At 31.5% G+C, this 27,614-nt stretch overlaps 1 protein-coding gene across 2 annotated transcripts in view; it reads left to right on the forward strand.

Moving 5' to 3' along the window:
- LOC129910308 (teneurin-a) overlaps window positions 1–27,614 on the forward strand; it is a 301,855-nt gene that overhangs the window by 146,814 nt on the left and 127,427 nt on the right. For both annotated transcript variants that reach the window (XM_055987641.1, XM_055987642.1), the window contains exons 5-7: window positions 7,347–8,609; window positions 11,595–11,789; window positions 12,105–12,314. In XM_055987641.1, coding sequence (XP_055843616.1) covers window positions 7,347–8,609; window positions 11,595–11,789; window positions 12,105–12,314 — 1,668 coding nt within the window. The remainder of the gene's footprint in view (window positions 1–7,346; window positions 8,610–11,594; window positions 11,790–12,104; window positions 12,315–27,614) is intronic.

Here is a 27,614-nt window from a genome sequence, read left to right on the forward strand (position 1 = left end):
TTTTTTTTTTTTTTATACACAGATGGATGATTGAAAATGAATGATAGCCATGTTGGGAGAGAGCTGTATAAAATCATGGTTACACAACACATAGTAGGATTTATGGTTTTTTTTTTTTAAGGATTTAATTTTGTAAATAAAAAAAACTTGGTGTTATTAATAATATTGTTAACAGAAAAAAATAGATGGTCTCGTTGGAAAAAGTATTTTTTTTTAATGGCTCAGAAAAAAACAAAATGATTAAAGTCATTATTCTATTTTCTAGATCTCTGATTTCCAAACAAAATTTCAAATGTGCACAGGAATCCAGAAATCAAACTCAGAAAAGAATCTTGATTTCCTTCGTTGTCAAAAGCTGTATAATTTTGTTCGTATCTATCCGCAGTACGGCTTCCGTAGCAATAGGTCAATTTTTAAACTGCTTTCTGAAATTTCCGGTCTTTTTCGCGTCAAAAAAATTTCGAGGTTTTAATCAAAACTAACATTACGATAACGGAGAAGTTGATAAAAGTAGGTTTCGTCATGATGTCCCTCGGTTTGTGTGTCGGTACTTGGGTGCTTCGCTGCGTCTATGCGTGGGCGCGTGTCGGTGCGTCCATATACATAAAGCTGCAGCCTAAACGGGTGGATCGATTTTTTTGAAATTTGGTACAGATGAGTTTTTTGTAATTTCGAAGGTAACGATTTTGATTAAATTTAGTGCATTTTTAGATTTTCTCAAAAAAACTCAATACCTAATGGCATATTTTGCGAAAACTGACATTTTAGTTATTTGTGTATATGTGTTTAATTTAAGCCTGGACCGATTTAATTTAAACCTTACGTATAGATAGATTTTTCTTATCATTAGAAATGATTTTATGTAGGTATTTAAAATTTAAAAAAAAGTTGAACAAGAAAAAAAAATATTTTTTTTGAAAACAATTTTTTTTTTTATTTTTTTCTGATATCTAACCAAATCTATGAATTTCCAACGGTTAGCTTATATTAATGTACTTTGAGCTATAACTATTGCATTCTATTTTTTGTGGGCCGGTCAAATTTATCTAAACATTAATAGAACTTAAAAAAAACATTGCAATACTACCTCTTAAATTTAATAAGGTATTTCATTAAAGACCTTCCACTCCTCTCCTTAAGTTCAAAGTAAGTAAATATAGATAACAAATTTAAGATGATTTCTAAGAAGGCTTCACCATTACATTCTTTATTTAACCACACAATTCTACTTCTACTCTATCAATTCCGTCTGTCATCGTCAAATTCGATGTGGAATAATAGATATTCGATTAGTTAATTGTGATCGAATTTATCCTCAGCTGTCATGTTGCTACGGTGCGCTATACTCCCTGATATTGAATTGATTAGAGAGCCCAAACACAATTGGAAGTACAGTTTCGACATTAAGCAACATCGCATTCATTAATGTTGATACGTACACTTAACCTATATCGATTTTGTGAAAGTCCCCAATCAAATAAAAGGGCACGCCATATAGCAAGGATATGAATGGAAGGCAAAGCACAAGCAACAACCACACCACACCATACCACACAGCACCACCAATAACAAGAAATCTATGACAACAATGAAGACCGCCAAGACCGACGGATATCCTTGCGATAATTGAACCCAGGGAAGACAGGAAGACATGTTAATGTAAAGACATTGACTGCTTGGTTGCTTGGTTGGTTAGTTTTCATAAAGATACACACACTTCACTTTGGGTATATTTAACAAGACTCAAACATACAAACAATAAACCTATATACGCCACGAGTGAAATCAAATTTCTTGGGGTAACCTCTATGCCAAGTCGTTCGTCGTCTTCGTCGTCGTTGTCGTCATCATTGTTGTTAGTCGATCGGTCTGCCTCTCTATACCCCATATGTGTGCCTGTGCACCATATCTACCGACCACTCAATGAATGTGCTGCCATGAATGTCATTCAATGCTCTTGGCCTGTTCCGGTTGATTTGTTTTCTTCTTCCAAGCATTTACCATTATTATTATAGGAATTGCGAGGTGTGTGTATAGGAGCAAAAGGAAAAAAAAAAAAAAACAAAACCTAAACTAAACTCCTTGACAAGCCAACATGGGGCAAAATTAGCCCTTAATGGACGCCAAACCACTAAAGCGAAATATAATCGCACTTGGAGAGGGCGGAAGCTTTTAATGTAACACCATACCAGCAAGTATACAAACAAAGACGAACCCCCCTTAACAATAGTGTAGGCGAATGTCTTTTTTTATAAACAGAAAAAGGATTGCTTCGTTCGTCGCCATCCGGAGTAAAAAATATTATTTGTTGTTGTTTTTATAAAACTACCACAACTGCCACCCACTTAAATATGTCGTAGAAGTTTTTTTATTTTTTTAACCACGGCCGTACTTTTTTTTTTGTTTATTAAGTGCAGAATGTAATTCTAGAAAATGATGTCTCATTTAATTTCAAGTTTTAAGCTCACTATTTTTTGAAATTATAGCTTCGTTCAAGTATGTATAATATTAAAGTAGAAGTTGAAGAAATAATTGAATCGATGAGTGAAAGATCCGTAGAAGTCCAAAAAAATCACTTTTGAGTTGAATATGCAGAAACGCTCTACGCATGAAGACCGACCAATGAGCAAAATAACAGTACTTTAGAGGGACAAATAAATACAAAACAAGAACCCCTCTTCTTTTATTGAGTGAAAGAACAGTACAAGTCCAGTACTTTATATCGGGCGACCAAAAACCTTCAAACACCCCATATCTACATTATTTTTTTTTAGGAAAGTTGATAGTTTCCCTATTAAACAGTTTTTTGTGTTTTTCTCAAAACTAAGATTTTGAACTTATACGGTTCTTCAACTTACCGATTCAATTAAATGTGGCTACACTCAGAGAAAAAAAAAAAGATTGTTTGCTCAACAATGCATTATTGAATATTAATTCTCATTGTAAGAATAAAATGTTGGACCATCAACAACTTATTTCTTTTAATACCAAAAGTGTCAACAATAAAATTGTTGTAGAAATAAAATATTTTTGAAGCAAGAATTGAAGTCTTAACTTTATTCAAGAATGCATTGTTGAGCAAACAAAATTTGTTTTCTCTGAGTGTACGGAGTTAATAATAATAATGTTTAATGTTTAATGGATCTGAAATTAGCAAGAGTATTGATGATTTCTTTAAATTCTACAGAATATTTTCTGTATCGGTTATATATTGATTGTTTTAACGTGATAAAGTCTTATAAATTGATGAACACTGGCTGGAAGCGTGACAAATTCTACCGTTACACTTCCCGTTAGTAGTTTAGGATAGATCGTAATTTCATCTGAAAGAACAAATTACATGAGGTCAAGTCAAACCTTAGACAACCATAGTGCCATACGTATATAGAACAAGCAGCCCAGAGTCTTAAACTGTAGAACGTTTTGTTTTTGCACCAGAGTTTTGGGGTTCGAGTCCCAAGAATGCCCAATATATTTTTTTTGCTTATAAATCATATTTTATTTTTCCTATGACGTTATCACATACCTACACAAAACTATCGTCCGTAAACCAACTTTACAAAACACCAATTTTTTTCTTTCAGTGCATGATACCGAATAAAGCTGTAGCTACAGCTTATTTTTATTAAATTTGTTACTGAACTAAATGGCAGTTGCAACTTTATAAATTTTTAGAAAAGTATTAATTCTTTCGATAACTTTTACTTAAAGAAAAATGTCGCAAATTGTGAATACAAAAATAACGATCGATGGCAGTTAAAAATTTTCTTTTACTGAAGCTTCATTTTTTCGAATACATTTATCATTATTTTTATGCATCGCTCACCAAAATAATATAAATTTTTTCTTGAAGTATTCTAGGTTTTTTTTTTTGTCAGCAGATAATAATTAGTTATCGAAATTATGAGAAGTTGTTTGTTAATTATTCCGGCTATTATGTTTTCGGTGGTAACTATAGAATATTACTGAAAAAAAAAGTTAATAAAGGTAAATATATGTACTTACTATTGAATTTTTTCTGTTTTAGCAAAAATCAGTTGCATTGTCATTTTTAGTAGACGTACAAATAGTTTCAAAAGTAAAAAAAAACTTGGTAAATTTTACCGATTTAATTTAAGCAAATCAATGGTAACTATCGTTTTTTTATTGAAACTTTTACCGCCAGATAATAATAATCTCTGCAACTTCTATCGATTTTTGTTTAGTAAATTTTTCAATTCGACCAATGTTTACTTTTAATTTTCTTCTCACAAAAAAAAAATAAAGTTAATAAAAGTCTTTTGCGGAAATAATTAAAAATTGTTATCGATAATTTTGATTGCAGCTAATTGTTATCGGTGTTAGCTACCAATATTTTCGGTGGTTGTTGATAGTTTTCTTTCTTTTGAAGATAGCCAAATGTTCTTCAGTAGATTACAGTAATACATTTTTGGTGAAAACTACAAATGATTTCGATAACTTTTACCAACATTTATTTTCATTATATCGAAATACATATTCGAATGTTTTGAAGAAATCGAAACAAATAGTCTCCAGTATTTTAATCTATGAAATCTATAACTTTTACCGAAATGATCTTCTACCAATAAACTTCATTGATTGCCAAAAATTTTACTGCTGCTATTGAAAATATTCGGAAGCTGCTTTCGAAGTTTTGATTTTCGACTAAAAGACACAAGAAAAGTATTGTAAGAAATTTCGGTTAAAGAATTTCTTGATACGGTTGACTTGTAATCTTTTCGGATTGAATATAAATGGCATCCAATGTTAAGACAGCTATGATACAGTCTTCTTTATCTTTTATAAGTGTCCGATTTTCATTCTGGTTCTAGATGTTCGACATGCACATTGCAAATTGTCTATGAATGTTAGTATTGTATTTCATGTGGGTTGTCAAAAAATGGCGCCCAACGTGATACTCAATAATATCAATTAAAAATAGTAACGTAATAGAGACCTAATAAAAAATCGCATTTCCAAGTTTGAGAGCCTTTTTAAATCATTTTATTCCTTTTACTTTAAATTCCACCCTGGACATAGAGACACCTTTCTCGTTCGGACACAAGGACACTATCTATACAGACAATGCAAAAAAAAAAAATGGAATAAGTAAATAGAAAAGGTAAACAAATCATCATGCTAGAGCGAGCAAAGGGAAAGTTCTTATTTTGACACAAGACACAAAAAGAAAAACAATGTTGGTAGTATAGAGGTTGTACAAAATTTTTTTTTCTTTGCTTTTTTTTTAAGTGCTAGTTTGGGGTGACAGACATACATCCCTTTTTGCACTTTGTCTTTCGAACAACAACAACATACATTTATATAAATTTTATACTTTTGAGTCTACTATATAGTAAACACACCCCTGTGATACATATGTATACATATTTTATTATTTATTTTTTGTTCTATTAGTTGACTTTAATGGGAAAAGTTTAAACTGCATGGTAAAGTAATTGCGGTTAGAGTTTCCTTCGTCGTCTTCGTATAGTCATCGTCTTTTTTTTTGTTTTTTTTTTTTTTTGTCTTGTTTTTGTATGCACAGACACACAAGACAGCCGCCATATCGCCAACCCCTTTTCTGATATTAAGCGCGCCCTCCATAGTATCTATACCATATAGCCAAGCAATAAGCAAGCATTGTATAGGAAATTTTCCAGCGAAAAATAACATTTTGCCAAAGAATGATGGTAGAAGGAGTAAAAATGCAGAGAGAGAGAGAGAGAGAAAGAGTGAAGGGAATGTTGCATCGCCAGACAGGAAATGTTTCGCGGCACAAAGTACAAAAAAAAAAATTAATAAATTGGTTTTGATAGATTGTAAGGCTAAAAACTTTCCCAACAACGTTCGTTGTGCGGGTGTGGCACTGCGCCGCCAATGGCGGGAAGCACACACAAACAAAAAATATAAAACTGGGATACCTATACAACATAGACCCGCTCCTCCAAAAGTGCTATGGGGTGTTGGAGTTTACCTTCTACCGCCGCATGTTAAAAAAAAGGGTGGTTTATCGGAAATTCTCGGAAAGTCACAAAAAAATAACAACAACAGAATAGGATAAAACCGTATACACAGTGTATATACACCCTTTGAAGTTGTTGTTGAAAAAGAGAATGAAGGTATCGAAGCCCTCTGAACATTTGGGGGAGGTTGGTTGGTAGACAGTGTGAAGGTATGTTTTACTAGCATATATCCACGTAACATACCTCTTTCATAAATAGCAAAATAAATGTACATACATAAATATATCAATTTTTTTGATTTATTTTCTTAAATTTTAAACCAACTTAATACTTAAGCTACTTCGAATGTAGGTATATTGAGTGGATTGGGAGTAGTTTTGAATTGCAATGTTTTCCTGCTGAACACTCACCTATGTTTACAAATACCTACTGTTGGTATTATTATGATCTATTTATGTTAGGTTTAATTCCCTATATCCGAAATTTTAAAGACAAATTTGGTATTCAGAAATTACGAGTGGTCCAGTAACCATATAAAACAAGCTTTGCCTTAAATCTAATAGTTCTAAGTTTTTGAAAAACTGTCTGTTTTGTGACATAGATGAACCAAGTGCAAACGAAGACCCAATCATTTCCAAAATACAGCTTTTCAAATTTTATCAAATTTCCTTGAACAACAAATCGACTTCTACTAGCTTTTTGTGGACCGTTCTGTACAGATTACAGAAAAATTAAGTCCTAACAAAGGATGAAGCTGGTAGTTGAAAATAATGAAAAAAAATGTATCCCAGAGCCTTACCTACTTACCTCCAGCAGCTTTTAATAGCCTAGCCCGAAACCTTCCTCGAAAACCCTTCACGGTTAGGAGTTTTGCTGATAGTGGCTTTTGATCGGCATGTTGAACTGAAACCTTTCTATATGTTGGGAGTACTCTCAACAAAATGTTTGAGCAGACCTCGAGAGAGTTACTAGCAATGTGAAGTAAACCAAAGCGCGATGGTATAGATATTAGCTTATAAGTACGATCTGAAGAAATTCTGAACGAAACGCTTGAGCATTACCTCAAAAAATTCTCGCTAAGCAAGTACCTGCTTTTGAAAAATTTTGACTTGAGTGACTGTGATTTCTATCTTATTCAAGCAAGCTATGATATTGCTATACAAATAAATTTTTAAATATTTTTTCATCAAACAACGCTGTCGATAAATTTTAAAAGCTTGATTCAAATGTTGAGGAACTATGTATTCAACACATAATCATCTTATAAGGACTGTATAATCTAATTTCCTTCGAAATTATTATTTTAAAAGAAAACATACATAAATTATTTATCTTTTTTGATTAAAAATTTTATGAATTAATAATTTTTTATTTCTTTTGCAGCTGTCAGCTCAATGAAACCAAACATGGATTCAGCAAATTGCATCCTAGTCCAAGATGTTAAATCCCAGCCCCATGATCATCCTAACCAAGGTTCAACCGCTCTGCCAACCGAAGAATCGATATCGACGAGTACATCTGACCACAGTACGACTGGTTACCAACCTGGTGGCGGCGGTGGCGGTGCCATTGGTGGTATTGGTAGTGGAATTGGTACCAATTCCAATGGTATTCAAAATTCATTGTCCTCCTCTCATCAATTGCAATTGCAATTGCAACAACAGCAAGCGGCCCAACCCCAACAGACAAGCTCTAGCATTATTCAACAGCAGCAACAACAACAACTACAACAGCAAACGCAGCATCTTCAGGACCAATCGTACAGCAGTGCCCAACAGCAGCAACTCAAGTGGCCGCAAGTTGTCGAATTGAAAGACTTTAACGAGATGTACCATGCAAATATACCGCCATATCAATTCTGGAACCTTGAGTTTCGTAACAAGCATCCGGCCTTCATTCGTTTCAACTTCACCCTGCCATGGGGCGCAAATTTTGCTGTATATAGTCGACGAAATGTGGCGCCAAGCGTGACGCAGTATGACTTTGTTGAATTTGTGAGAGGAGGTCGTTTGGATAGTCGACTACGACACAGACGTAGTGTACATCAAATTCATCGTCCAGCTGCGGCAGCAGCAAATGGGTCCACCTATGAAGTGCCTCTTGGATACTCTGATATATTGGCTGAAACAAGAGAGCATAGCAATGTCGATGACGACAACGACGACGTAGACGTTGACGACGGCAACAACGACGATGATGAAGAATTGCTCCAGAACATCGGACGGGACAATCGACATCGTACAAAGGTAGTAGCTTCAGCAGAGCAAAGCCAACAACGTGATGTGGACTTTGAGAATGTGGACAATGTTGACGAGGATATCTCAACACCGTTGGATGGTGCCAAGCAACTGGCCGAGAAGCAACGGCAGAGGCATGTGATTGGCAAACGTTCTTCGGGCGATGGCCTACCAAATTTGGATATGGACACGATGATGGTGAATGTGTCGTTGCTGCAGTATCTGGACACTGGTCTGTGGTTTATATCGGTGTACAATGATGAATTACTGGCGCACTCAGTGACACTGATTGTTGAGGAGGCGGAAGGCGTGAGTACCACTTGCCCCAACGATTGTTCCGGCCGTGGAAGTTGCTACTTGGGCAAATGTGATTGCATTGATGGCTACCAAGGAGCAGATTGTTCAAAGAGTGAGTTCTTTGTTTCAAATATTTTTATTTTATTTTTTTTTAAATTTTATTAAGTATGTATTTTGAAGAAAAAAACAAAAATTTCACCAGCAAGTTGTTGATTTATAAAAAGGAAAAGAGTACTAGCAAAAACAAGTTTGATTATTGAGGCGTTTGAGGTTTAAATAGGAACATTTTAAGTCAAAAGTGTAAAATTTTTATAGAGAAAAAACATTTTGAAAAAAAAGAAAAAAAAACAAAAACTTCCAAATAATAGATACTTTTCGATATTTTAATTTTCTATTTCTTGGATTTTTTTCATTAGGAAATTTCCTACATTTAAGATTTTTTTTTTAAATAAGCTATTTTGGCATTATACTCTTGCCAACAATGTTTTTAAGTAAAGATAAAAAAATATGAAATAAAAACAAATTTAAATGTTCAACAAAACTTAATATACCTAAAATTTTACGTTGAACCAAAATGTATTTTCATATATATTTTAATAAATATTATAAATTCGAATCTGAAAGCCAAAAAAAAAACTATGACATCATATTTTTGAAATATAAAAATTTCAATATGAGTTTTTGTCTTCGAATATTATAATTATTACTGTTTAGTGTTTAAACTTTCTCCGTTTAGAGAGGTTAATTGGGGTGGGGTTATGTTTTAGCTGCCCTATCTCTAAAATCGGACTTGAAGGGAGAAAATAATATTCTACATTTTTTTTTTCTTGAATATTAATGTAAGCTACAATTCTGTACATATTTTTTTCGATTGAATTTACCCTCTTAAGGTAGGGTAGAAGGGGATACATTTGACATTTAGTTTTTAAAGGGCACATTTGACTTTAAAAGGGGTACATTTGACAATGGTGGATTAAACCGCACATCGTGTGCATTATATTTTTAAACCTATCAGCGGATTTTTGGTTTTAAACAATCTACTAAACAATATAACGAAAAAAATTAATCAAAAAAATCATTTTCTAAAAAGAAGAAGAAAAAACAAAAAACCATAAAATATTTCAAAAAATCCCTCCATTTAAATCTTAATTAAAATTAATCGATTTCTATTTATTTTTTAATAATTTATTTAATATATATTTTCCCAAAATCAACGTAAAACTGTGCCCCCATTGCAAAAGTCAAAGGTGCCCCGAAGGAGTCTCATAAGTGTTTTTCTTTTATTTCAGTAACTAAAACATATTTTTTTTACAAAGCTGGTTTTAATTTAATAATCTTTAAGCATAGTGCTATCAAAATATTGATTCACCATTAAAAAAAAAACTTTTTTATTAAGTTCAGAAATCGCTTACATAAATATAGAAAACACAAAAACACGTGGTACTCCGCGAAAAGTTAACGAAAGACTGCGAAATTTCACAAAGTTTCTTTAAATCAAACTAAGCTTCTTTCTTCATCCAAAGTATTCTTTATAAAAGGCACGATCATACCGAAAAACGCAAAGTCAAATGTGCCCCGGTGTCAAATGTAGATACCTCAGCACTCAGCTTACCATATGTGCCAAAAATTTTTTTTTTTTTTTTGTGGTAACCCTAACTTTTAAACGGTTGTTTTTTCGCACCCTTTTATACCAATCCAAAACCCGTAATTTTCGACATTTTTGCTATTTTCTACATCAATGAGCTCTAAAAATGAACCAAATAAAGTACGGCGATCGCTTGCTTTCAATACGTGATTTTAGTTTATTGTTTTGTACCATTATAACGTAGTTTTAACCAAAATAATCAGAAATGCTCCAAACAACAAAGTTTTTTAAAGAATTCACCTTTGGAGGGTCAAAATTCCCAACTACACTCTCCGTGTACTAAAAACAGTAGGTATTAGAAACATTTTTTGATTTCCAGGAAAGGTAATGCATTTGAAAAATAATAATAAATGAAAGTAAAATATTGTGATAATTCTTTCTATCCGCTTTTTGAGTTTGGCAATTGTATTTAAAGTGCATTCATTATTTTATGTGATTTAATTCATCTGAATTCTATTTTTCTTCGAAGTAAAAAAGGACTTAGTTTTCTGAATATAAATTTTTAATTAAAACCTTGTACAAAAATTGAAAATAAACATCTAAATATTATCCAATTTATTTAATTAAATTGTGTTCATTCAAAAAACAGCCTCACTCTCACTCCTCTTTCCACTCTCTTTAACGCCAAAAATTTATTTATTCACAAATTTAAATTAAACAACACAAATTCCTTACGGCAGTTCACGACGACGCACGCTGAGAAGTGCATCAATAGAACTAAGTTGGAAATAATTTCTCTGGTACCAGATTTCTAAAGAACACGGAGTTTAAATTCATAGCTTGAATTTTATAGTTCTAGTTTCTGTTGAATTTCTTTTAAACGCTAGTGATAAGTTGGAAGTGCTTCATAGCTTTATAAATATTTAGAACCAGTTTTTCATTTATCTAACTCTTTATTTTTCAATGTTGAAAATAAATTGAATTAAAGTTAACTTAATTTTAGGGAACATTTATATCGAAGTGAATTACTATAAGTTATATCGCGTTTCTGCTGTAGTCATACATTTCTGTTTACCGTGTTAGTTTTATATTTAAATATCCATTTAAATGACGTTAGTTCAGTGAAGAATCGAAATTTAAAATGAATGAAAAACATAATTAATAAAACATTTTCTGTTTTGTTAAGCAAAGGAAGCAATTTATTTAGGTAGATCATTTTTTTTTTAAATTTTTTAAAATCAAACTTCTTTTAAAAAAATTGATAAAAATAAGTTTTTGAAATTCATAGCAAGGGGCTTGTGTCAAAACTTCACATAAAGTTCCTAATTTAAAGGTAATGAAAAAAATCCCTTAAATTTCTAAAACAACTAAAATGCTGGTGAAATGCTTGTTTTTCAAATTCGTGTATTACCCTAGTGAATAACTTATATACGAAATCTTTTTCTCCTATTGTGTGTGCCTCCTTTCTATAACCAACATAACAAAAAAAATATATAACTTATCCACGTTTAGGTGTCTGCCCGGTACTATGTTCAGCACATGGGCATTACGGTGGTGGAGTATGCCATTGTGAAGAGGGCTGGAAAGGTGCTGAATGTGATATTCCCTTGGGTGAATGCGAAGTGCCCAATTGCTCGAGTCATGGACGTTGCATAGAAGGTGAATGTCATTGTGAACGTGGCTGGAAAGGACCGTTTTGTGATCAACGTGAGTATAATCCTTATCGTTCTTGTTTTAGCTTTGTATACACATACAACAACTACTACCTACTTCTTTTCTTCTAGAGAGAATTAATCCTTTCAATCTCAGACATGATGTTTTTCTCCATACAAATGTACATTATGTATACATCCATACATATGTGTGTTTTTGTATGGTCTATGTGTGTATTATAACCCACTATAAGTGTTTGTGCCTCTTTTATTCTTCATCCTATACTTTAGTCTTCTCCACTGGGGGATAGCTATAGCCTCGTGTGTTTCGTTCGAAAACGAATCTTTGATGAAATTTTCTATTTTGCAGATGATTGTCTTGACCCAGCATGCTCTGGACATGGCACATGTGTAACCGGACAGTGCTATTGTAAAGCCGGATGGCAGGGTGAGGATTGCGGTACAATTGATCAGCAGGTTTATCAATGTTTGCCCGGATGCTCAGAGCATGGTACCTATGATTTGGAAACAGGAAAATGTGTATGCGAAAGGCATTGGACAGGACCTGATTGTTCACAAGGTAAGTTTTCTCTATCTAACTACTATTCTACTATACTTACATTATTTAACTATACCTATGAATGTATCTATCTATCTATATATATAACATAGACGTATCTTGAAGACTAATAAGTATTTTCTTTTGAAAGTTTGTGTTCACTTGAAATGTTCAATATAGTTACTCCAATTCAAACTCTATTGAGTATATTTTATTTATTTAAATTAGCCATGATTTGTAATTTGGGAAAAAATTTTATATCCCTTAAGGGGCAATAATTTCCGCTATGATTGAGAATTTTCTTGGAAGAAGGAAATCGGTCAATGACTATACTTAAAGTATGGAAAACTTTCTATACTGTTATAGGTTTGAAAGTGTGTTCCATGAGAGAGATGAAATTGAGTTCAGATTGTCAACAAAATCTGCATAGTAATGTACTAGAAAACTTTAAATTTTTCCAAGAAAATAATACAAATGATTTTCAAATGATCAAATAATCCAAGATAACAAGAATTCTTAGATAACCTGTTTGATAGTAAGGGAAAATATTTTTGAAATGTCATGTCAATGAGTTCAATAATAGATTTCAGGGAAATTCGAAATGTTTCAGTTTAGCTAAAGTCTTCCAATCGCATCCAAAATACATTGAATTTGGTGTGGTACAATTAGTACCAGTAAATTGATTTGAATTTTGCCAAAAACACTGGATATTTCGGTTAGTTATATAATACCTATGTCTAAGACGAACCTTAACCCTGTATCGGCACACGGGCGCTAATTTGGTAGGACAAAAATGAAAAGTGGTCATAGAAAAGTGTCTTTAAAAGAGTGAAAATACATTTTTTTGGAATTTTGAATACAGTATTCGAATTCCTCGGAAAATTCTACATCGATTTCATATATGATATGGGTAGGGTGAATCAGTCTAGTTGGAGAGTTTTAATCGATCATGACAATTACACGGAGAAAAAAAGAGCTCCTTAAAATAAGATGATGCGCACATTAAATTTCACCACCTAAAAATAAAAGGATATCCGCTTAAAATAAGGTGATTCCACTTAAACTCAGTTAAATCTTATTTTAATGTGAATACAAATTTTAAAATTAAGCCTGAACTACATCAAAACACAAATTAAAAAAAGTAACCACGATGTTTTTTTCTTCTTCCCCCTAGTAGCTTGTTTGTATATCTCCCTTTCATTTAAAAAAAGTATTCGATTCAAAAAGCTTGAACAAGACCAAGCATTCAATTTTCACATTTCTTTGAATGAGGGTTTTAAATCGTATTTTTTCCTCAAGTAAATAAATTCATTTCATTATTTAATTTATTCTTTTCATAAATAATGTTTCAGTAGTAAGAAAATGTATTTCAAATCTCTGAATGTAAAACGTGCGGTCGTAGGCTTTGTTGAAAAAATGTTATTACGAAATAAAAATCTAATCTAAATCAATTTTCACAAAGTTTTAAAAACATATACACTCAAACAATATTTTATATCCTTTCCGTAAGGTAGCTCTTCGATCACATAGTTCCTGTCATTTTGCGAAAAAAAGCTCTTTTGACAAACAATTGAAATTTCAAATACAGTCGATTCCCTATAAGTCGTACTTCCTTTAGGTGAAATTTTCCTCTAACTCAAATTTTTTAATCGTTTTTAATGAAACCGCCTGCAACAAAAAGATTAAATATATTCCTCTTAGTCGAATTTCCCTCTAACTCGAACCAATTTTCGTGTCCTGTGACAATTCGACTTAGATGGAGTTGACTGTAATTTGTTTATTTTTCAATTTTTTTTTATTTGAAATTTCAAAACTCAAAAAACAAAAGAGCTTTTTTAGTTAATTTTTTTCCAATAGATGTCAGGTGATTTTTTATATTTTGAGCTTTGTTTACTTTTTCGTACTTTTTTGACTTTGTGTTTTGATGTAGTTCAGGCTTTATAGTCACACTTTAGCTTTAGTTGCAGTTTATCACACTTATTTCCAACAGTGAGATAACACGATGGTAAGGCACTCGCCTAATGACCCAACAGTTGTATATTAGATTCCCAGTGGCTGCCAGTTCTTTTTTTTTTTGAATTTGCGCATTCAAGAAATTAATGTGATTTTTCACCTTAATTTGAGACAGAAGTCATCCTAGCAAAAAACCATGCAGAAATCCGCTTAATTTAATGTGGGATCCGTTTAATTTTATGTGATCTTTTTTCTTCGTGTATGGACACATGAAGAAATAGTCATATCTTTCATCCGCAAAGGATTAACAAAAAAAGGATAAATTAAAAAAATATTTACTGCAACAAAAAATATTCTGCATTTTTTTTATTTTTTTTTTTTTTTCATTAGTTTTTAAAATGTAGTTAAGTCCATATTAATCATAGTAAAAGACCTCCCGATCCTTTATGTTTTGTTAAAATACAATTTCCTTGGCCTTTCCATTAAAATTTGTTATTAGTTTTTCTACGAAAAATTAAACCAACTTTCAGAAATTTTAATAAAAAATAATTTTTTCAAAGTCAAACAGTTTAGTTCTCAGAGTTAGAACTTTACTATAAAGGCTTTTGTTGTTATACAACTCATTGTAATAACTCCGAGGAAACTTTTATGAGCTAACAATCATACAACACAGTATAATTGAAAATTTTGAAATAAGAATTCCTGGAAACACAACCGCTACTATATCAGCATTTATCCAACAAAGTCACAAACCGTTTTCTGCCAAAGAGTTTTCAAAAAGATTCCTAAAACCTAAAAAGTAATTAAAGTGCAACATGATGGTACTTAGAAAATAAAAAAATACAAGCAAATACATTATTTGCAATAAACTAATAAATTCTTGTCACTGACTTATATTCTCTCTCAAAAAATAAACTGCAAATATTGGTTGGCACTACTGTAGCTAATAAAAACCAATTTATTATGAGAAATGAGCTCAATCAATTTCATGATAATCCATTTATAATGTCCTCCTCGTTGTTTAAGTATAAATATTATTGAATTTCCATTAACCCAAATTATAATTTAGCTTTCTACAAATTAAATATAATTTATGACTTGCTGTTAGGTCTATAGACTCTAACCACAAAGCAAACAAAATATTTTTATTGTTTAAGCGTTCCCATAAAAATTTCCATAAATACTGGGTTCGACTTCCTTAAAATACCTAAATTATAAGCCACTTCAAATGCATCAAGTTCTTCCTCCCCCCCCCATCTTAAAAAGTCCTTAAATTATATAATTTTGCCTTCTATAGCAAAATGTAAATAAAACAATTAAAAACATTTTGTAAGTATATACTCGAAGTTTCCTGACAAAATTTTAATCTATAGGTAAAATGTTTACTTACATACGAGTATATGTAGTAGCTCTCCAATTAAATTATGAAGGTATAAATCATGGTAAAAAGGGGTTGGGTAATTTTAAGAGAGTCGCTTCCAATCAGCAAAGTCTAAACCGCACCGACATTATAAAACCAAAAAATCTGTTCCAGAAAAATGAATGAATGAATACCCTTAGACGAATGCGCCTCCTTAACCTCCACCTCCACACACGCTCCAACTCTCCGACCTATTTAGATTAAAGCCTTTATGAATTATTTTAGCTTTTACCGTCAACTTGGGAATACATGAGCTTGGGATAGGGTAGGTAGGTATACTGTAATGTGGCTTGGGAAGAGTTTTTTTTTTTTACTTTAGTTCAGTTCGAAACGAAGTGCTCGTTCTTTCATATATGTATTTTTTTTTTTTTTTGTAAGTATAAAAGGAAAATGTGTTGCATTTACGCTTCACCTCTCTGACAACCTTCGTTTGGATGCTGCCCATTAAAATATCTCTCGTTCGTTCATTCGTTCGTTGCTTCGTTCATTCGGTTCGTTCTACGGAAAAAGTTTCAACCTAACCTTGAACATTTTAACCCATTACGCCAAATGGATGTGTTATAAATGCGAAATGAAATATTACATTATTTCTTATGCCCTCTCTGCCCTCATTCTCCATCAGTTGCTATAAAGGATAAAGTATAGTACAATTCTATACACATACATACATAGTAAAAGAATATACAGAGAGGGGTTATACTAAGCGGTGGTGTACAATGATTACGAGTGACTCCAAGGAGCGAAACAGAAAATTGTGAACCGTGTGTACCCTCTATAGTACCTAGCCTACCTACCTACCTTATACCTACTCGAAGACTCCTTTTATGATTATTATTATTTTTATTATTATTATGATTTTCGTTTTGGCGCCACGAACAACATTGGTGAAACATGAACAGAACATTGATGTGTACTACAATAATTCTGCGGCAAATTTATTTCTATTTTTTTTTTTTGTGAGCATTTATATATAGATACTCGTATAGGGAACATTAGAAAGATGGCAAAGCTATATTGTAGGAGGTAGGGGATTTATTTTAGAAAACATGAAACATTTTAATGCGAGGTCATGCTGCTTAAAAAATCATGATGAATACCTTGCCTTTATTTGGCATTATAACTTTAGATTTAAAAAAAAGAAGCAAAGGAAATTAGGAAATATTGCAGGTGCAATATGAATTAAAGTTGAGTTTTTTTTTTCAGGATTTAAAAGTTGTTTGATGCAGTACTTATTTAAATAAAGAGATTTAAAGGATTTTTCAATAAAAAAAATTGTGTCTAAAGAAAATACTCGTTCAAGTAACCATCGAATTCCTGTTGGCATTGTTCGATACGTTTGTATAACAGCTAATCATAGGACAAATAATCATGGACAGTCCATCAAAGGACTGTTCATCATAAGGCTCATTTCCAGGGGCGTACACTCCCTTGGGGCAAGCGGGGCGGAGCCCCGGGGCCCCCGACCGACCCTAGGGCCCCCACTGGAGACAATGCAGAGAAGGAAACTGTTAGCATAAATTGAGTTACGAAGTAAATTAAAATGTATTTGAATCACTTCGGATACAAGGGAGACAAATTATGTCATTCAGTGTAATGTATAATGCATTGGTAGCCACACAATATATATTCATTTAATAAAAATGAATATACAGGGGCCCCAAAAAAATAAACTGCCTTTTTAAAAGAAAAATTATAATTTTATCTAAGGGCCCCAAAAAATATTACTTGAAAAATCTTTGCAGCCACTAATAATACATAAGGGGCCCCAAAAAGCAAAAAACAACTTCAGGCCAGGGGCCCCAAAAGCCTTTACTTCAGGGCGTCAACAAAAATTAAAATAAAAAAAGTTGTTTTTTTAAATTAAATCACATTTGTTGATGGATTACTAAATATTTCTTTAGGAGCCCCAAAAAATATGACTTCGGGGCTCCAAAAATATTATATGAAGGGTTCCAAAAAATAATTTTTCAGGAACTCCGTTAGTTGAGAGGCAATCAAATATTAATTTGGGAGCCCAAAAATATTCATCAAAGGAGAATGGGCATTCTGGACGTTGAGCGGCCATTAATGAAATTGGTATCAAATGAAAGAACTATAACTTAGGAAAAACTTTGACTATGGAAGTTTGGCTGTTTTGCGTTAAGAATGCAAGATATTGCAATATTAGTATTGTTAATGCATCGTTCAATGTGTGAAGGACAAATTGAATTATATTTTTATTTTAAATGCAAATAAGACATTAATCTTGAAAATCCAAATAATTGAACTCATAATATTAAAGTAGTTTGAGAGTTTTCAAACAAACAACAAATTGAACAATAAAACTCTCAAAATAGACTTGAAATTGTTGTTTTAAAAAGCTTATAGTTTGGGTTCTAATGGTTGGATATTCAAGATAAACGTCTTCATATTCAGGGAAAATTACAGAGCATCATGTTTTGCACTTAAAGTTACAACATTTACACAATCTCTAAAAAGTTCTGAATGCAAAAATGCATTTTTAGGCTTTGTGAAGTACTTCACAAGGATAAAACTTCTGCATAATATATGTAAGATTTAATTACATCAAAAAATAACATATTCATTCCTGGCCGCGTAACGTCCACGTTCCATATAAATTTGCCCATTCTCCTTTTCTGATGGCATGACAAATATTATTTGAGGATGCTCAAAAGCTATTACTTCAGTGGTTCAAAACAGTCAAATGGAAAATTAAATATCAATTCAGGGGCCCCAACATAAATACATCAACGCCCAAAATAAAAATATTACGTTATTGGTGGCATTCCGAATATTACTTCAGAACAGAGGCCCCAATACCTATTAATTCTTGGCTCCAAAAAAATTATATTATATTTTAGGGGCCTCTAAACACTTAATTTTTTGGCCCCAAAAATAATTTTTCAGGGGCCCCGAAAGAAATAAACTATGTTTGATGATGGAAAATCAAATGTGTACTTATGTATTACTTCAGAACAGAGGCCCCAAGAACAATCATTTCTAAGCATCAAAAATTTTTATTTTAGGGGCCTCTAAATATTTTATTTTTAGTACAAGTATTTACTACTTTTATGATAGAAATTTTAAGTAAGTAGTTATAGCAAAGTGCATTACGAACATATTAAAACATTAAAATAAACCTAAAAAATAAATAAGCCATACAAAAAAAAATGTATGGCGTATACGTACTTTTTTTGTATATAAGTGGCCCCCAAATATCAAAGGGGCCCCAAAATGTAGTCTTGCCCCGGGGCCCCGGCGACTCAACGTACGCCACTGCTCATTTCATCAAAATAAACAATTTTTTAGCAAAACAAAAACCGTCAGTGAATGTCCCTTCCTAAAAGCAGAGCATCCAAACAAAAATTAAGTAAAAATTAATTTGTTCCAATCTAAACTTGTGATGACTAGTCACAGTGAGCCTGAACAAGTTTAAGGTTGACCTAAAATGACGACAAAAACTAAAGATGAGGCTTTGTTCCTGAAGGCCTCAGCAATAATAATCCGTTTTTCCCAAAATCGGATTAGCTTCCTTTTTTGAGATACCCCCCGTAAACGTGTTTTTTTCGAGAAAAATTCATATCAACTCAAGGCTCGAGTACGATAACTTAGGCGCCGACAATTTAAAACGGTTTTTAGTAGAGGTATTCAATACAATCATTTTTTGTTTTGGGAGGGAGGGTCTATGTCCCCCCCTTTAGGCGGGAGGGGCAATTTTCTAAAAAATCAAATAAAAAATTATTAAAAAACAATGGCAACACCAACAGTTATGAATGATACCTTTTTCAAAAGCTAGAATTGTACACTTAACTATAGTTTTTAAACCAAGTTTTTTTAAACAGTTGTTTTCGAAATAATCGATTTCAAATTCAACAATTGTGAAAAAGAAGTTTAAAAAAATACATTGAATACTATTTTTGTCAAGACTTTGGGTTTCATTACGGGATAAATTGATAAAGTAAACTACCTCAATAAATTCCTTATCAAATACTGAAAACCACATGTTTCTATGCCTTCTAGTTTTTGAGAAAATTGAAAAATAGGAAAACTACTTTCTTTATCAGGCTCACTAATGAGCGTTCTGGTACCACACTGGTACTAAGAAATTTTATTTTTAAGATCCATTTTTAAATGGAAATAAAACAAATTCATGGAATCGAAGTAGATTAAGCACAGTACTTTTTAATTTTTGATTTTTGATATTGGCAAAGCAAAATAGCCAAGAAAATAAAATTAAGATAAAGAAAGTAGTTTTCCTATTTTTCAATTTTCTCAAAAACTAGAAGGCATAGAAACATGTGGTTTTCAGTATTTGATAAGGAATTTATTGAGGTAGTTTACTTTCTCAATTTATCCCGTAATGAAACCCTAAGTCTTGACAAAAATAGTATTCAATGTATTTTTTTAAACTTCTTTTTCACAATTGTTGACTTTGAAATCGATTATTTCGAAAACAACTGTTTAAAATACCTTGGTCTAAAAACTTTAATTAAGTGTTCAATTCTAGCTTTTGAAAAAGGTATCATTCATAACTGTAAGTGTTGCCATTGTTTTTTTAATAATTTTTTGTTTGATTTTTTAGAAAACTGCCCCTCCCGCCTAATAGTAGGAGATCCGGCCATAGGACGACCTACCCTCATCGTTATACCAGTTGAGAGTTATATTTTCTGAAAGCTAGTGTCTAAGGAAATAAATTGCACATGGGTTGCCTAGCGATATCCTGTCAAGGCATAGGGTTGCCAGGCCTTAAAGTTCATTTTTGCAAATTTTTGAAAATGCGACCCTGCTTATATGGCAAGCCTAAGAGTTATATAAAAAATATAATGTCATAGGAAATTTAATTTAAAAATTTTAATTTTCAGGATTTTTTAAAATTTGAAGTTTGAGTAGGGTAAACAAAGGCGAATTTAGAAAAAGGGCAAAAATCTATTATCTAAACAAAACGTGATAGAAATAAAATTGAAATTGGAATCGATAGATATTATAAATATATGAAAGCCACACATACAAATAAAAAATGTAAAAAATCTACAACTCGAGATATAGTCTTTTTAGAGTCATGATACTCCAATTCGATATTTGAGAAATAATTCACCAAAAATCAGAATGAAAGATTTTTTAAATAATTTTTATGTGATAAGTTAGGAAAAATAAAATAACTTGACACGTGTCTGTCAAATTTTTAATTTAACTTACCGTTTTTGCGAGGGGATTTTTTGAAAAGGTGCTTATTTTCGTATTTCAACATATTAAAGGAAAAAATCCCGTCATGGGACGACCTGTCCACCTCATTATACCAGTTGAAAGCTATATTTTCCGAAGGCTAGTGTCTAAAGAAACAGTTTGCACATGGGTTGCCTAGCGATATCCTGTCAAGGCATAGGGTTGCCAGGCCTTAAAGTTTATTTTTCATTATTTTTGAATACGCCACCCTTCTTATACCCAAAGCCAAAGAGTTGTAAAAAAAATATTATGTCGCAGGAAATTTAATTTGAAAATTTTAATTTTCAGGATTTTTTAAAATTTGAAGTTTGAGTAGGGTAAACAAAGGCGAATTTAGAAAAAGGGCAAAAATCTATTTTCTAAACAAAACGTGATAGAAATAAAATTGAAATTGGATTCGATAGATATTATAAAAATATAAAAGCCACACATAGAACAAAAAAATGTAAAAAATCTACAACTCGAGATATAGTCTTTTTAAAGTCATGATACTCCAATTCGATATTTGAGAAATAATTCACCAAAAATCAGAATGAAAGATTTTTTAAATAATTTTTATGTGATAAGTTAGGAAAAATAAAATAACTTGACACGTGTCTGTCAAATTTTTAATTTAACTTACCGTTTTTGCGAGGGGATTTTTTGAAAAAGTGCTTATTTTCATATTTCAACATATTAAAGGGAAAAATCCCGTCATGGGACGACCTGTCCACCTCATTATACCAGTTGAAAGCTATATTTTCCGAAGGGTAGTGTCTAAAGAAACAATTTGCACATGGGTTGCCTAGCGATATCCTGTCAAGGCATAGGGTTGCCAGGCCTTAAAGTTTATTTTTGCAAATTTTTCAAAATGCGACCCTGCTTATATGGCAAGCCTAAGAGTTATAAAAAAAATATAATGTCATAGGAAATTTATTTTAAAAATTTTAATTTTCAGGATTTTTAGAAATTTGACATTTTAGAAGGGGAAACTGAGGTAAATTTAAAAAAAGGTCAAAAAGCTATATCCTTAACAAAGAGTGGTAGGAAAAAGATTGATACTGGAATCGATAGACATTGTTAAATTATATAAGTCACACATACAAACCAAAAATGTAAAAAATCTGCTACTCGAGATATGGACGTTTAAAAGTCAAAACCGTGAAATTCGATGTTTGAGAAATAATTCACCAAAAATCAGCACGAAAGGTATTTGAAATAATGTTTATGTTCTTAGAGAGCATAAATAAAATAACTTGACACGTATCTGCCAAATTTTTGATTTGACTTAGTTTTTGGTTCCTGTGTATTTTTGAAGAATAACACTGAAACAGTGAATTGAATTGTAAAAATCTGTAATTCTTCAAAAATACACAGGAACCAAAAACTAAGTCAAATCGAAAATTTGGCAGATACGTGCCAAGTTATTTTATTTATGCTCTCTAAGAACATAAACATTATTTCAAATACCTTTCGTGCTGATTTTTGGTGAATTATTTCTCAAACATCGAATTTCACGGTTTTGACTTTTAAACGTCCATATCTCGAGTAGCAGATTTTTTACATTTTTGGTTTGTATGTGTGACTTATATAATTTAACAATATCTATCGATTCCAGTATCAATCTTTTTCCTACCACTCTTTGTTAAGGATATAGCTTTTTGACCTTTTTTTAAATTTACCTCAGTTTCCCCTTCTAAAATGTCAAATTTCTAAAAATCCTGAAAATTAAAATTTTTAAAATAAATTTCCTATGACATTATATTTTTTTTATAACTCTTAGGCTTGCCATATAAGCAGGGTCGCATTTTGAAAAATTTGCAAAAATAAACTTTAAGGCCTGGCAACCCTATGCCTTGACAGGATATCGCTAGGCAACCCATGTGCAAATTGTTTCTTTAGACACTACCCTTCGGAAAATATAGCTTTCAACTGGTATAATGAGGTGGATAGGTCGTCCCATGACGGGATTTTTCCCTTTAATATGTTGAAATATGAAAATAAGCACTTTTTCAAAAAATCCCCTCGCAAAAACGGTAAGTTAAATTAAAAATTTGACAGACACGTGTCAAGTTATTTTATTTTTCCTAACTTATCACATAAAAATTATTTAAAAAATCTTTCATTCTGATTTTTGGTGAATTATTTCTCAAATATCGAATTGGAGTATTATGACTTTAAAAAGACTATATCTCGAGTTGTAGATTTTTTACATTTTTTTGTTCTATGTGTGGCTTTTATATTTTTATAATATCTATCGAATCCAATTTCAATTTTATTTCTATCACGTTTTGTTTAGAAAATAGATTTTTGCCCTTTTTCTAAATTCGCCTTTGTTTACCCTACTCAAACTTCAAATTTTAAAAAATCCTGAAAATTAAAATTTTCAAATTAAATTTCCTGTGACATAATATTTTTTTTACAACTCTTTGGCTTTGGGTATAAGCAGGGTGGCGTATTCAAAAATAATGAAAAATAAACTTTAAGGCCTGGCAACCCTATGCCTTGACAGGATATCGCTAGGCAACCCATGTGCAAACTGTTTCTTTAGACACTACCCTTCGGAAAATATAGCTTTCAACTGGTATAATGAGGTGGATAGGTCGTCCCATGACGGGATTTTTCCCTTTAATATGTTGAAATATGAAAATAAGCACCTTTTCAAAAATCCCCTCGCAAAAACGGTAAGTTAAATTAAAAATTTGACAGACACGTGTCAAGTTATTTTATTTTTCCTAACTTATCACATAAAAATTATTTAAAAAATCTTTCATTCTGATTTTGGGTGAATTATTTCTCAAATATCGAATTGGAGTATCATGACTTTAAAAAGACTATATCTCGAGTTGTAGATTTTTTACATTTTTTATTTGTATGTGTGGCTTTCATATATTTATAATATCTATCGATTCCAATTTCAATTTTATTTCTATCACGTTTTGTTTAGATAATAGATTTTTGCCCTTTTTCTAAATTCGCCTTTGTTTACCCTACTCAAACTTCAAATTTTAAAAAATCCTGAAAATTAAAATTTTTAAATTAAATTTCCTATGACATTATATTTTTTATATAACTCTTAGGCTTGCCATATAAGCAGGGTCGCATTTTCAAAAATTTGCAAAAATGAACTTTAAGGCCTGGCAACCCTATGCCTTGACAGGATATCGCTTGGCAACCCATGTGCGATTTATTTCCTAAGACACTAGCTTTCAGAAAATATAACTCTCAACTGGTATAACGATGAGGGTAGGTCGTCCTATGGCCGGATCTTAGACTATAAGAGGGGGGACATAGACCCTCCCTCCCAAAATCAAAAATGATTGTATTGAATACCTCTACTAAAAACCGTTTTCAATTCTCGGCGCCTAAGTTATCGAGTACTCGAGCCTTGCGTTGATATGAATTTTTTTCGATAAAAACACGTTTACGGGAGGTATCTCGAAAAAGGAAGCTAATCCGATTTTGGGAAAAACGGATTATTATTGCTGAGGCCTTCAGGAACAAAGCCTCATCTTTAGTTTTTGTCGTCATTTTAGGTCAACCTTAAACTTGTTCAGGCTCACTGTGTAGTCACAAGATGGGCTGCCCATGATGAGTTGTCTTATGTTGATATGTGCTGTGATATGTTGGATTGTTTCGGATCTACGTGTTCCAACAATTCTGGACGAGTAATTGGTGAGGCTTTTTAACCAAAAATACGTCATTGAAACACTCGTACAGTTTGTCGTTGTATCTTCTTCATAAGATGTTTTTCTGATATAAAATGTTTTTGAAGTGAAAACTTCTTTAGTATCGTGGTGATTTAAAACAAGATGAAACGAAAAAGCTCGGAAAATTCTTCGGAAAATGGAGCACTTAATTCAAATTAGTCGAACATTCAATTATTTAAGTCGAATCTTGTCGAAAAAAGTGGAATTTTTTGAAAAAAACCCAAATTCAAGTTAGCAGAACATGAATTTGTATGGAAAATGAAAATATTTTTTTTTAATGGAAAATCTCGGAAAATTCTTCGGAAAATGGGGTACTTAACTTATATTAGTTAAGCACTTAATTATTTAAGACAGTTTGAAAAAAAATTTTTTTTTCGAAAATCACAGAAAAAAAATTATTTTTGGAAAAAAAAATTATTTTTTTAAATTTTTTTTGGGATTCGTAGAGCACTAATTAGCACCTAAATATTATACCAAACCCGATTTTTCTACGAGCAGTTTAGGGCATTTTCTGGTAATTGCTCTGCTAACTTTAAATCAAGTTAGCAGAACATTAATTTTCTCCAAAAGTAGTGAAGCACTTAATTTAATTTTGGGGCACTTAATTAGCACTTAATAAGCACTAAAAGATCCAATTACAAAACATATGTTCTGCTGACCTTGCTCTGCTAACTTGAGAGACATGGAAGTACCGTAATCTCAGTTTGAAATTTCGACATGGTTGGCTTTAAAAATCTCTTACTTTTTTTTGTAGGCATCCTAGAAATATGATTGAAGCGTCATATTAAAGGTAAAATACTAAGCTTCCAAATAAATCAAAATTTTGTATAGGTTGTTATTTAAAAAAAAATAGATTTAATGGTGTTAGAAGAGAAAAAAGATATTTTTTGCTTTTTTGATGAAAACTGGTTAAAAAAAATTCTAGCTCTTTTTGTAGTTGTTGTATAGACATGGTCGGTATTAACATTTTGAGGTTAAACAAGTTATTTGTTATAAGTGGTCTTACAAAAAATTTATTTAATGGTGTTGGAAAAAAGAAAGGTTTTTTTTTACTTGCTCTATAGGGCAAGTATTGGTTTCGTGTCGAAAAAAAAATTTGAGGTTTTAATCAAAACCAACATTACGATGATGGAGAATTCCAAAAAAGTGGGTCTCGCAAATCCGTCCGTGCGTCTGTGCATCTGTACGTCCATCTGTACACATTTCCACAGCCTTAACGCGTGGATGGATTTTCTTCAAATTTGGTACAGATGTTTTTTATGGAATTCTGAAAGTTGATTTTTTTTTGTTTTTTTATATATCGTTTAGAACGTATACCTCCCATACAAAAAAATACGATATTGCGAATTTCTCAAAAATGGCTCTAACGATTTTGATTAAACTTTGTATACGTAATATTTAAGGCAATGGCAATAAAATTGCATTTATATTTTTTCTCAAAAAAGTTAAATACAAAAAAAAAAAATTTTTATATGAAAAAAATTTAGTCTAAATGTCGGCTCTTCCCCAACCTCAACAAAATTTCTTTAAAATTTATTTTAGAGGCAGCTCGTAAAATCTACAAGTAAACTAACATAAAAGTGCTTTGAACTGCAAGAGCAAGTACGTGCGACCCCAGTCGTGCATTTTATTTCATTTAAAATGAATGTTTTGAATAAACAATGTATTTTTATACTTTTTGCGCAGTGTAAAAATTTAAGTAGGTACCTATGGCTTTATTCTTTAGGAAAATTTGTAAGATTTTTATTGGTGTAATTTTTTTCAAGAAAAATGATTTTTTAAGGTTTCACATCTATCACGTGTGAATTGCACACATGATTTTTTTTATGGCTCCAACTATTAAATGGCATACCTACTTCGTTTATAAATTTGTTTATTTTTATTTTTTACTTTATTTGGTATTGAGTTAATTTAATACATTATTGATTATTATTAAAACAAGAAAATATAATATTAATATTTTGGTATCACTTTTTTAGAAACCTTAACTGCCTTAACTCAGTTCATCATATTTTTAATACATTTTTCACTTATTTATTTATGTTTAATATAATTTGTATAATATGATATGATTATAAAGTTTCTAAAAAAAAGCTATAAAAGTTCAACAAAAAAATTAAATAAAAAATGAATATAAATATTATCAAACTTCTGCAACTACTAGACTCCTACATTAGTACAAAAAAAAAGAAAAAATGTGCGTCAATCCTATACTGTCACAATATACTGTATTTCTATACACCTCCAACATACCTGCCACTATCTTGTTTCTTTCAACCATCAAGAAAACAAAATGTCCTTCGGTGTCATATGTTGCTTTGCACATTCCATATAACTATCATTGTACAAAAATATAAGAACGTCACCTATTTTCCATTTTCCTGTCAAGCTGTTTTCTGAATATCCAAATTCTATACATATATGGGAGTAGGAGAGATGAGAACGCGAACTAGAACCATGACAACATCAAAACATCAACAACAACATAACATCATGACATAAATATATACAGGAGTAGAGTATAAGATAGAAAACATCCAAACAAGCCAGAAAGCATTAAAAGAAGATTCCATACGCAAGCAATACAAACACGAACTATATTTTTATATGTATATGTACTAGGACTACTCAAAATGTCAAGGGATTCATTTACAGAGTGATTCAGAAAAGAAGAAAGAAAACGGTGACACTTTTGAGATTTGAATGATTTCTCTTTTTCTCATTGCGTTCTGTTTTTTATTATTATTTTTATTATATTTTGCTTTTTGTGAAATAAAATAAGAGAATAAGTAAGAAAGAAAAAATATATAAGTGCAGTTTTTATATCTACTTATAGGTAGGATGGTTCTTTGCATGTCATTTTTTCTTTTTTTTTTTTTGTCTGGTTTTATTTTTATTAACTCTAAGAAATGAGGTTAAAAATACTTGTTCTGATAGAAAAGTTCAAAGCCTCCAAAACTAGAAAAGTGAAGTGGACAGGACGTTGTGCTTTTAAAAATCTTAGTTTTTTTTTTTATTATTTTCTATTTCTTTCTA

This window comes from Episyrphus balteatus, chromosome 2 (assembly GCF_945859705.1).
Source record: "Episyrphus balteatus chromosome 2, idEpiBalt1.1, whole genome shotgun sequence".
Classification (NCBI taxonomy): domain Eukaryota; kingdom Metazoa; phylum Arthropoda; class Insecta; order Diptera; family Syrphidae; genus Episyrphus; species Episyrphus balteatus.